This window comes from Euleptes europaea, chromosome 17, assembly GCF_029931775.1.
Source record: "Euleptes europaea isolate rEulEur1 chromosome 17, rEulEur1.hap1, whole genome shotgun sequence".
In the NCBI taxonomy this organism is placed as follows: domain Eukaryota; kingdom Metazoa; phylum Chordata; class Lepidosauria; order Squamata; family Sphaerodactylidae; genus Euleptes; species Euleptes europaea.
Window position 1 is genome coordinate 40804017 of NC_079328.1, and position 13188 is coordinate 40817204.

Below are 13188 nucleotides of genomic sequence, written 5' to 3' on the forward strand. Positions count from 1 at the left end.
ACCAGGTTTGATTCCCCCTCCTCCACATGAGCGACAGAGGGTAATCTGGTGAACCAGGTTGGTTTCCCCGCTCCTCCACACAAAGCCAGCTGGGTGACCGTGGGCTAGTCACAACTCTCTTAGAGCTCTCTCAGCCTTACCAACCTCACAGGGTGTCAGTTGTGGAGAGGGGAAGGTAAGGTGATTGTAAGCAAGTTTGATTCTCACTTAAGTGGTAGAGAAAGTCGGCACATAAAAAGAAGAAGAGTTGGTTTTTATATGCTGACTTTCTCTGGCACTTAAGGGAGAATCGAACCGGCTTACAATCACCTTCCCTTCCCCACTACAGACACCCTGGGAGGTACGTGGGGCTGAGAGATGCAGTCCAAAGAAAACCAGCTGCCACGGCTGCGCTAGCTGCTTGGCTGCAGCCCGCGTTATTCACAAATAAGCCTCAAAGCACCAGAACATAGAAAACAAAGAAAGAAGAAGAAGAGGAGTTGGTTTTTATAAGAGGAGTGGGGAATCAAAACTGGTGCTCCAGATCAGAGTCCACCGCTCTTAACCACTACACCATGCTGGCTAGAGCTTGCAGATGTGAGGGTGATCTAGCTGCAACATCTGTCACCCCATTAATCGCCAGGGTTGATTCGGATGATCTGGCTGGCTAGGAAAGGCTAGAGCTTGCTAGAGAAGGCGCATGTTTGACTTCAAGTGGCCAGAACGGGCAAGCCTCAACAGACGGGCTGCTGTGACATGCTTAATTGGTGAGAAAAAATTTAATTGGACCAGAGAATTAATGTAAGGCTACAAACCATCGAATGGAAGGAGGAAGGGCGGTCCCCCTCTGTGCTTCAGCAGCCCCAAACAACTTACTACAGTTACACAACAGAAGGTATGAGACTCAGTCGGCGCAGCTGGAATCCATTCGCCAGGAGGCAACAGATAGCGAGCTGACTTTGCAAAGGGAAAACAATCACCCTGTATTAAATGCATGCATGGGGGTGAACGCACAACATGCCCTCGACTGTGCTATTAAACTCTTGTTAAAGAACATTTTCCCTCTTTGCTGGGAGAAACAGGCTGCAGGATACCGTGAATGCTAATGAGGCTGACTGCGAGCAAAGACGGAAAAACAATCAGACAGGTGCCATCTCTCCTTAAGTACACGGCTAACCAGAAAAGCCCTTTTATCTCGGTTCAGCAACAAGGCAGAAACCTGGTTAATTTTAGTGGAGGGTCTATTTTAAAGGGGGGGAATCTAATCACAGTGATTGTAAACATGGAAGTGAACAAGTTTTTGGAGTGGTGGAATCTGATCTGGAGAACCGGGTTTGATTCCCAGTTGTCTTGTCTAGGGCTACCTATTAAGCTTGGGGCAGAAGCAAGATCTAAACGGAGGACTGTTTGATAACAGCGTTCCCTCGCATAGTCACTACACCAGTCAAAATACTTAAGCAGCTTTTGTCCCATGATGCCACTTCCTGAAAACAATTCATACGAGGCTACATCGGGTAACTATGCAACAAACCTGGATGGCAAAATTCTGCAAACAAACTGAAATGTCAAAACAGTCATCGCAAAAATTTTACTGCCAATATGGTATTTGTCTTCCCTTCCTGCACCCTGCTATTTCTGAGCTTGTTACGAGATAAGAACCACAGCCGACTGAGTACCTCTGATCAGGTTTTTGTATACGTGGATTATTTTGTGTTGTTCCATTATGGGAGAAAAAATATTTAAGAGCCTTATGACAGACTTTGATAGCATTTATTTCTAAAGAAGAATGGCATTACTGTACATTCGAACAGCAGGCGTTTGGATACACACAGTTACAATTGTGTTTTTGTTTGGAAAACACTACCAGAAAAAGTCAGGCTGTGGAACGTGCCTGAAAAATTCCCAGTTTTCGCTACTTCTAAAAAAGTGCCCCTGAAAACTCTGCTAGGGAGGGACTACGGCTCAGCCACTGAATATAGAAAGTTTCAGACTGGCTCCTTAGCATTTCCAGTTGTAAAAATCTTCTGGCTGCCTGTCAGGTTAGGCAGGACTCTGATAGATGGACTTGTGATTTGACACAAGATAGGTCAGTCTCACATGCCAAAGAGCAATTCGTGACAAAATTACTGCGCATTCCTGAGCCGCGCCGGTGGCCAGGACAAAAGGCCTCCGGGCAGCGTACGTCAGCGTTTGTGGCCCTGATGCTGGCGTGAAGGCCTGGATGCCGGTCACTGCCGTGGCAGCGCCAGGCCGGGATGCTGATGGAGCCTTCCGCCGGCGTACGGACACTGGCAAAGGCCGCGTTGACGTCCTGAGAGGCGTTCCCGGGGCATCCCAGCAGGCGTTCCCGGGGCATCCCAGCAGGCGTTCCTGGGGTGTCACGGTGCCAGCCTGGGGGCGGGGCAGTATGCAGGTTGCACAGATTTTTGGCACCAGGCGGAGGTTTCGGCAGGGCCGAAAACTCCTTAGGAGGCAGCACCGCTGCGTTGCCTCCTAAGCCCAGCGCAGGCATTCCCCTCAGGAATGCACAGTTAGCCTTTCTAGAGAGAGAGAAAAAAAATACATATAGCCTTAGCTTAGAATTTGGTCTATCCCAAAGAAATCTGTAGAGAGAGAGGGAGTTCAGAAAGAACAACAAATCCATCCTTCCATTAGCTGAAGTCATTGGGACTGAACTCATGTACAGTTGAATTTCCCCCCCTTCTACATTTCCTGAATTCTAAGTCAAGTTTCCTGAAACGTGGCAGATTTCTAAAATTACAGTGCACCCTTTGGTGATATTATCCACTGCTGTTAGCTCTAACACTTGGCAAGATAAAATTCAACTCCAGATTACTTTTTCCCTCTTACATCTTTCAACATAAATGCATCTGACATATACTTTAGGCTTATTAGTATTCATGGCATTTTTCAAGACCATCTGCTTTTGGGGAATCATTAACAACTTTCTACACCAGGATAATGTAAAAAATGAAGATGCACTGACAAAAGATAGTTTGGAGTATTATGACTCTCTTTCCAAAGAAAAGCCCTGTGGGACTTGGAACAATACACTTCATGCAAACGTTTGAGCTTTGCTTAAATTATAATGAACATTTTAATTTAACCTCACTGTTAAAATCAATATGGTTTTTCTCAGTCTAATCCACGTGGTTGTTTTTTTACTTTGGCTGGTGTCTGTGGACACTGAAGACATTTTAACTATATTTATTACAACAGAACAGTGTGTTACCCATGGGAGCTGGTATTTAATTACAGTCAGGATTACCATGCGATTTGCGGCACACAGTAATCGTCAGAAGTCTCTGTGTGTTTTGACCATGCTAATTCCAAATCTGAACAACGCCACCTTGTCACCCAAGGGAAATGCACTTTCAAGATGTCATCCACAGCATCTTGTGGAACATCAACATAAGAGGACCCCTGCTGGAACAGACCGGTGGTCCATCTAGTCCAGCATCCTGTCTCCCACAGAGGCCAACAAGTTCCTCTGGAGGGGCGACAACAGGGCACAGAGGCCGAGGCCTTCCCCAGATGTTGCCTTCTGGCACTGGTATTCAGACGTTTACTGCCTCTGAATGTGGAGGTTCTCTCTAGTCGCTACAGCTAGTAGCCACTGATAGACCTCGCCTCCACGAAAACAGATGCAACTCAGCGACTGTAAGAGCTAGGAAAATGTGACTAAGTGTAGCTATTTGGCCAGTTATTTCATACTTGCAACATGTAAAGTCACTCTCTAAACAAGAATAAAATACACTGGACAAGGCTGTAATAACAATAGAAAAACCTCTGGATAAAGATAGACATTAAAAAGTTAAATATTAGTTGCAGCCTTTTTGGCTTGAAATGATACTTAATGTAGTGCGTGTGTGTGTATGTGTGTTTTAATATTGAGCTGGCCAAAAAATTGCTTTAAGCTAGATTTGCATATAAATCAAGAGTTCTCTTTGTTCCGAAGCTTAGCGAAACAACCAGCAATTATAACCATTAAGAATGTTGACATGTTTCATCAATCTTTTTATAAGCTACTTTAATTAATTTAAATGTTTCCCATGCATATCAGGCTTTATGGGCACTTTATCTGTTAAAATTTTGTAACTGAATGACGGAGATTATAGAAGAGGGTTTTTACAAAACAGTAGTGCAACAACATAGGAGAGGCCGTGCTGGATCAGAACAACAGATTACCTGGCTTGGCTTACACTGTCTTGCGTTTTGTTTACCAGAGTTTGGTCTCCCTCAAACTTTCCAAATCTGAGTTTTTTGTTTTGTTTGTTGCTTTTTTAAGAAGAAGAGTTGGTTTTTATATGCCGAATTTCTCTATCACTTAAGGGAGAATCAAACCAGCTTACAATCACCTTCCCTTCCCCACAACAGACACCCTGTGAGGTAGGTGAGGATGAGAGAGTGTGACTAGATATGACCCTCCTGATTCTTCTTTTCAACTTCCTTTTTTCCTCCTCTTTGAGAAATTAAGTCTTTTGAAGACTTAAGAGAAATAAAAAAGACTCATTTAGGAAGTGGAAGGAGGGCCTTATAACCAAAGAGGAATATAAACAAATAACTAGTGCTTGTAGGGAGAGTGTTAGTAAAGCTAAAGCTCAGTATGAACTTAGGCTAGAGAGAGATGCTAAACGCAACAAAAAAGGGCTCTTTTCCTATGTACAGAGTAGGAGTAAGAACAAGGACAAGATAAGCCCATTGTGTGGACCGGAAAGTGAAATTGTAACAGGAGATGGAGAGGGCAGAACTCCTCAATTCCTACTTTTCCACAGTCTTTTCTCGTGAGGGAAGTGGTGCTCAACATGGCATAAACAGAACATGTGATGAGGGATGGGATTTGCAGCCTAGAATTGGCATTGGGGTAGTGCACAAACACCTGGTTTCTTTAAACGAAACAAAAATTTCTGGGCCAGATGAATTGCACCCAAGGGTACTCAAAGAACTTGCAGATGTAATTTCTGAACCTCTGTCCATTATTCTTGAAAAGTCTTGGCAAACAGGTGAGGTGCCAGAAGATTGGAAGTGGGCAAATGTTGTCCCCATCTTCAAGAAGGGGAAAAAGGAGGATCCGGGTAACTACCGACCCATCAGCTTGACTTCTATACCAGGAAAAGTGTTTGAACAAATCATCAAACAGTCAGTCCTTGAGCATTTAGAAAGGATGGATCTGATCACTAAAAGCCAGCACAGGTTTCTCAAGAATAAGTCATGTCAGACTAATCTTATCTCCTTTTTTGAGAAAGTTACTACCTTCGCTGGATCAGGGGAATGCTGTAGACATAGTTTATCTAGATTTCAGTAAGGCTTTTGATAAGGTTCCACATAGTATTCTAGCTGAAAAATTGGGAAAATGTGATTTAGATCCTATTATTGTTAGGTGGATCTGCAACTGGTTGTCAGATCATACCCAAAGAGTTCTAGTTAATGGTTCCTCATCCACTTGGAGAGAAGTGACTAGTGGAGTTCCTCAGGGATCTGTGCTGGGCCCTGTGTTGTTCAACATCTTTATAAATGATTTGGATGAAGGAATAGAGGGGATGCTTATTAAATTTGCAGATGATACTAAATTGGGAGGGGTAGCAAATACGGTAGAAGACAGAGCCAAGATCCAGGATGATCTTGACAGGCTGGAGAAGTGGGCTAGAACTAATAAAATGCACTTCAACAAAGACAAATGTAAAGTTCTGCATTTAAGTAGGAAAAATCAAATGCATAATAATAGGATGGGGGAGACTTGTCTGAGCAGTAGTGTGTGTGAAAAGGATCTTGGGGTCTTAGTAGACCAAACACTGAACATGAGTCAGCAGTGTGATGAGGTAGCTAAAAAGGCAAATACAGTCTTGGGCTGCATCAACAGAAGTATAGTGTCCAGATCACACAAAGTGATGGCATCGCTTTACTCCGCTCTGGTTAGACCTCAACTAGAGTACTGTGTTCAGTTTTGGGTACCACAATTTAAAAAAGATGTAGACAAGCTGGAACGTGTCCAGAGGAGGGCAACAAAGATGGTGAGGGGTCTGGAGACCAAGTCCTACGAGGAAAGGTTGAAGGAGCTGGGTATGTTTAGCCTGAAGAGGAGAAGACTGAGAGGGGATATGATAACCATGTTCAAGTACTTGAGGGGCTGTCATATTGAGGATGGTGCTGAGTTGTTTTCTGTTGCCCCAGAAGGTCGGACCAGAACCAACGGGTTGAAATTAAATCAAAAGAGTTTCCGTCTAGACATCAGGAAGAATTTTCTAACAGTTAGAGCGGTTCCTCAGTGGAACAGGCTTACTCGGGAGGTGGTAAGCTCTCCTTCCCTGGAGGTTTTTAAGAAGAGGTTAGATGGCCATCTGTCAGCAATGCTGATTCTGTAACCTTAGGCAGATGATGAGAGGGAGGGCATCTTGGCCATCTTCTGGTCACTAGATGTGGGGGGGGGGAGTTAGTTGTGAATTTCCTGCACTGTGCAGGGGGTTGGACTTGATGACCCTGGTGGTCCCTTCCAACTCTATGATTCTATGAAGTTATATATGGCTGCGGTGGACTTTCGCAGAACTTATTACTTGCTTGTATGCTTAATCTGACAGCCCTGTGGGTACTATTCCCTAGAGGTTTGACCTCCTCTACCGCCAGCCAGCATAAGATCCCAGGTGCCACTCAGGGTCAAATCACAGATCACTTTCCCGCAAGTTGGCCCCATGACCAACTGTTCTTGGGCCCAGTCATTTATCACCTCTAAAAATTACCTCTTTGTTACTATCTGAATAGACATTTAATGCAAGACAGTAAACACATTTTTTTCAAACCACCAAAAGAGCTTCTGCATCAGACACAAGTCTGTACTCATGTGTGTCAAACATTTCAAACACAGAGAACAGAACCTTACCAAAATCTGCAAACACTGATTGTCCGACAACCTTCACATCTGTGGGCTTCTGGTTGGTGTATGTAGCGTTGGAAAAATTTCCCTCCTGTCAGGGATAAACATATTAAAAATATATATATATCAAACCAACCAAGCTGTAAACAGGGAAATAACTACAACACACATGTAAAAAATACCATAACCCTATATTTTCAAAAGTCGTTCTCACGTTTGAGAACTCTTTTGCAATTACCGTTTTATTTGTACACTTTATTTGTAGGACAGTGATGCTTTTTAAAAATTGGGAATAAACAACTGCATCCTGGCAGCTCCATCTCAGAGGCCCTCAAGATTGCACAAACGCAGCCTGAGCAATCATGAAATTTGATAATCGAACATAGTAACTACTTCTGAGATTGAAGACTCAAATACTGGCCTTGGTGTTTTGGTCTGTTTGTTATTGAGTGTAAGTAATTATGACTCTTTCGAAGTTCCCCTGAATCTCTGGTAGCTTTACAGTATTTGAGATTGTTGAAGTTTCCATTTAGCAATAATTGCGCTTTGGATTAACCTCATTGGCTGAAATACTGCCACTGCGCAAAACCCATGCAAAACAGAGAAAGTGGAAACAGTAGAACATGTTCTGCTGCAATGTCCCTTCTACAACGACATAAGATCGCAGTACATTCTCCCCGTATTGTCATTCTTTCCTGGGAGATCGGAAGAAGCTAAAGTTTCCCTTCTCTTAGCAGACTCCTCTTGGGAGATAACTACTCAAGTAGCCGAATTTTGCCTCCGGTCTAGTGGGATTCGTAAACGGCTGACTGGAAACCTTTCCCCATAGAAGATCTTTCCTCCTCTTCTTCAAATCATCCCTCCCAGAATCATCAACTTTTATTATTTTATTTTATTATTTTAACCTAACTTTGATTTTTATTTAGAGCTGATAATTGTATCGAAATAAACTTGATTGATTTATTGATATTGTTGAAGCACACAGGCATGCATCCAGCCGTACAATTTTTCCAGTAGAGCAGCATTTCTATTTGAGGAAGAGGAAGCAGGGATCTCCCCAAATTTCCCCCTCCACTGCAGACCTAGGCAATATGAAATGATAGCATTTATTGCATATAGCCAAAGGCCATTACAACTGATCACAAGACAATAAAACATAGAATCATAGAGTTGGAAGCGATCTAAGCCATACAAGCCATCTAGCCCAACCCCCTGCTCAATGCAAGTTCAGCCTAAATCAAAAATAACATTATTAAAATAACCAAGTCCAGAAGTACTTATGTTAAAACATTTCACCCTTCAGATTCAACTTCCACTTGTATTTTCATGGCAAACAATGAGACTTTGTATGAAACGAGAGACAAAGTCAGTATCTGAGAGAAGGAAAATCAACTTCTCTGCTTTCAGGGAAGAATTTACGCCCCTTCAAGAATTCTGCCAAGAAATTTGGTTCTAGCATCTTCTAGACCAGGAGTCCCCAAGGGCACTATAGTGCCCGCTAACACCTTTTGTGGTGCCCATCAAGTATTTTTGGAAAGTGGGTGGGGCTCCTGCACATCAGGGCTTCTGATTGGCCACTGGAGATCCAATTGGCTGGGTAGATTAAGACAGTGTCATTTTGGCAGCAGCTGCCACCACAGTGTTGGTTTTATTGTTTCTCACTCCTCATTCCCAGTATATTTCTAAAAAATGACTCCTCTTGTTCCCTGCACTGGGCTTCCTGCGGTTGGCTCTGCCTCCCATGGTGGCCATTTTGTGGTTTTTCCCACCACCCTGTGTCAGAATCCAAAGGTACCCACATGCTCAAAAAGGTCGGAGACCCCTGTGCTAGACCAAACTGCTTCTTCTTGACATAGGATCCTCTTTGTGAACAGAAAGAGCACAAATTAGCTCAGCTTTGTGGTTCAGCTGCTCACTCTAGGAAAACAACAGCTCCAAGCCTTCTTCCCTTCTTCGCACCTAGGGTTGCCAGGTCCCTCTCTGCCACCAGCGGGAGGTTTTTGGGCTTGAGGAGGGCAGGGTTTGGGGCGGGGAGGGACTTCAATGCCATAGAGTCCCATTGCCAAAGCGGCCATTTTCTCCAGGGGAACAGATCTCTTATCGGCTGGAGATCAGCTGTAATAGCAGGAGATCTCCAGCTAGTACCTGGAGGTTGGCAACCCTATTAGCACCACACCAAGCTGTGCTTGAGATCACTCCTTGGGAATTTCATGGCTTGTACAAGAAGAGCGGCTGTACAGGAGGAAAATCCCAAAGAATCCTATAATGGACTCTTCCCACTTCTCCCATGACTCTATCCCAGACATGTTCAGACAGTACAGAAGCCTGACAACAACTAGGAAAAGAGCGAACTCCATTGAAATGCTCTTTCCTCATCAGCCATCCCGCCGACACATTAAACGGCAGTAACCTCGCACAACAGATGACACCACGACGGGAATCCTGTTAACATACACATTAGGGCAGACTGATTGGTTTAATTGGCAGCCAGGCTAAAATCCTGCGGAGGGAAGGATGCTGAGGAAAGCATTACCGCCTTGTAATATTGAAAAAGTTCACGGTGCAAAGCTGCAGCGACTTTTCTCATCATTCCACCGCTTTGCTCTTAAAAACCAGCACAATCGTGCGGCCTTTGTGTTTGACAGGCCCGAAGGCATCGCTTATTTTGTTTTCCTGCCCGACAGCAGTTTGCAATATTTATTCTCCTTACCTGATTTACCCATGTTTGGAACTGAATTCCATCTGAGGTTTCTGTTGTAAGGAACAAATCTGTAAAGACACGTGGGGACAGAAGTCAAATAAAGGCAAATAATGTGCGACAATTGTATTTTGTGTTACTATTTAGTTCAGCCTAGGTACATCAACGTCCTAACCTGGATGGCCCAGGCTAGCCTGATCTCATCAGATCTCAGAAGCTAAGCAGGGTCAGCCCTGGTTAGTATTTGGATGGGAGACCACCAAAGAAGTCAAGGGTTGCTATACAGAGGAAGGCACTGGCAAACCACCTCTGTCAGTCTCTTGCATTGAAAACCCCATAAGGGGTCACCATAAGTCGGCTGCGACTTGACGACACTTTACACACATACAGGTACATCAACACCCACCCTGACCTGGATGGCCCAAGCTAGCCTAATCTCATCAGACCATGGCTAAGCCAGGGTCGGCCCTGATTAGTACTTGGATGGGAGAGGACCAAAGAAGTCCAGGGTTAACACGCAGAGGCAGGCAAGGGCAAATCACCCGCGTACACCTCTAGCTTTGAAAACCCTACAGGGTCTCCGAACGTCTGCTGTGACTTGATGGCACTTTCCACCAGCACCACATTAACCCCCCCACACACACACACACACAATACAAAGCCATATATATGTTAGCAACATGGCAGTCAAGATAAGTTCCCCAGAGTAGCGGTTCCCAAACTTTTTGAGTCATGGAGCACTTTTCAGAAGAGAAATTCGTCACGGAGCACTAATTTTCGCCTAGCACCTATATACTAAACCGAACGAAAGTAGTATTTTTCGTTCCAATCTCTTCACGGAGCGCTAGGAGATGTTTCGCGGGGCACCCAGTGCTCCATAGAGCACAGTTCAGGAACTGCTGCTTCAGAGCATTTGGGGCCGTTATTAGATTCCTGACGTTCTCATGCCCCCCCAACCACACGCAAACAGTTTAGTTATGAAAATGTGCAGCCCTGCTGGATTAGACCACTCGTTTAAAGAAGTATTTCCTTTTGCTCGTCCATGATCTACTGACCATCAATTTCACTGGATGCCCCCCTCCATCCATTTAACAGGTCTCGGGTTTGCAATACGGAGCACAGCACATTCTGGGGTTTATGTCTATCTTCTGGGGTGAGTGGGGGGGGGAGGGAGTCACAGCAACTTCTTTTTGCAACAACTGTTATGCTTTGGGCTTTTTTTGTGCTATGCTCCCTTTGACTCTGTACTATTGCTAGTGCAATGGACGACTCATTCAAATTCCGAGCGTCAACCATATTAATTTTGTTTCCTTCAACTAAAATACCCTTTCAGAAAACTGACGGTGACAAGCCGGTTAGCCAAAGTCCCCAAATGATCAAAACAAGGTGCAGTCTAACATTAAAACCTTTGCAGCAGCTTTACTTACTATGTTAGCATAATGACAACATTATAGTAATTTTACTCAGTAGACATCGTTATGAAGTTCCCCCCTCCTCCCCCCGTGACAATTACCCTCATCTACATTTTAATGCTGCCTCGATCGCAACACATTTTCAACTGGAAGAGTCTGAGCCAGTGGAGAAAATCCTGGCACTAAAATTAAAATAGCTGGGTTTCTAAAAATTCATTTTATTCAAGGTCAGAATACACAGCCTAAGCTACACTCTAATGCTGAAGCCAAAATTGTGAGCATAATGGCAGTGCTTGAATAGAACAGCGACTAAATCTGGAAAAATGGCCTAAAGCTGAGACAGACTCATAAGGCACGATTCTGTTGAATCAAGCCAGCTAACCCAATGCTAGAGAACAAAATACCTTGGGAAGCCAACCAAGATGATCATAAGAACATAAGAAAAGCCATTTTAGATCAGACCAAGGCCCATCAAGTCCAGCAGTCTGTTCACACAGTGGCCAACCAAGTGCCTCTAGGAAGCCCACAAACAAGACAACTGCAGCAGCATTATCCTGCCTGTGTTCCACAGCACCTTATATAACAGGCATGCTCCTCTGATCTTGGAGAGAATAGGTATGCATCATGACTAGTATCCATTTTAACTAGCAGCCATGAATACGCCATAACGCCCCGGGAACGCCGGTGCAATAGGCGACCGGGCCTTTCCGACGCCAGCAGGAACCAGGAAGGCCCAGTAGCCGGTTGCGCCGGCGTTTGGGTGGCTAATGCCAGTGTTAGCTGCACGGATGCCACCGAGGCACCTTCCTGGCCTCCTAAGGGCTTTTGCCCTGGAGGCTCAGGAATGGATGGTTAGCCCTTTTGCAATGGCTTCCCTCCCTAGTTCACACACACATACACACATTTTATGTATACTATATAGGAGACCAAAAAACAGTTCTATGGTGGAATATATATAAAGCTCAGAGCGAGAGGACAGGAATAACAATAAGCATCTCCAAAACAAACAGAATTAAAAAAAATGTATATAAAGCTCAGAGCGAGAGGACAGGAATAACAATAAGCATCTCCAAAACAAACAGAGAATTAAAAAAAAAACAGCCAATAACACAGTGGCGATGGTGTCACCCAACTTAGCAATAAAACAAAGCATGGGTTTGTTTGGTGTGTGGGAGGAATAAATGTGAGGATTTTTTAAAAAGAGAGAGTCAAACTACAAAGAACAAACTCAAAAGATGATAATTTAAATGTCGGAAAGGTTTACTGCGTTAACAAAAATGTAGAGGTGCTTAGAAAAAAGACACTCGTTCCATTGACTGCAGAGCGCTTTGCATCCGAGAAAAGGCTGTGTGGGCTCGCACTGTTTCCTGGAAAAGGGGGTGTTTTTTCCCCCCCAAAAGTGGCAACCTACAACATCACAAAAACTGCTGAAAGTTTAGGGCAAAACGTGACGGAAGCCTAGGCGCATACAGTGGCGGATCTACAGTTTTGGGGTCCTGAAGCTTGAACTGTTATGGGGGCCCCTTCGCAACCAGCAACAATAGGGCAACATCCAACAAGGCCCTGGCCCCAGCCTGATGGAATGTTCTTCCAAGTAACATCAGGGCCCTATGGGACCTTCAGAAGTTCTGCAGGTCCTGTAAAACAGAGCTTTCCCACCAGGCCTACAATTGAGGGCAACCACGGGTTGTCATCGTTACTGGCCTCCCTCTCCTCTCCCTCGGGGCTTCTGATATGAGGATTTGGCTGCTTGGCCGGGCCTCCAATGGCCCTGTAATTATATGAGTACCATCTTGTTAACTGTATTGAATGGTTTTATGAATTTTATTGATTACTTATGAATTTTAGATATATATGATTTTATTATTTATGTTGTTACCTGCTGTCAAGTAAGAGAGAGGAATGGGGATCTTCAGTAGCTGCCACCACTTTGGTGTGAGCCTAACTCAAGAAGGCCCAGAGCACCCTCCCTGCCCCTGGCTGCTGCTTCTCCCAACAGGGTGTACTTTCTAGGGACCAAATGAGGCATGAAGACCCAGGGCAGAGTAACAAACAGTTTATTAAAAAGGTCTAATAATAATAATTCAAGCCACAATAAGACAACAAAACCAATAAAGGCAGGCACTCAAACAATTAAAAACCCTAACACATCTATCTTTACTGTCCCTAGCAGCCTCCTGGCACTAGGCCTCAGGCTAACTCACCCCTTCCTGGAGGAGGGATCCCTCCAT

At 44.4% G+C, this 13188-nt stretch overlaps 1 protein-coding gene across 1 annotated transcript in view; it reads right to left on the minus strand.

The window, feature by feature from the left end:
* The window catches only part of ITFG1 (integrin alpha FG-GAP repeat containing 1), a 123167-nt gene that overhangs the window by 78617 nt on the left and 31362 nt on the right, over positions 1–13188 (minus strand). The window contains exons 7-8 of the mRNA XM_056862574.1: positions 9558–9616; positions 6854–6938 (exon numbers count right to left, since the gene is read on the minus strand). Coding sequence (XP_056718552.1) covers positions 6854–6938; positions 9558–9616 — 144 coding nt within the window. The remainder of the gene's footprint in view (positions 1–6853; positions 6939–9557; positions 9617–13188) is intronic.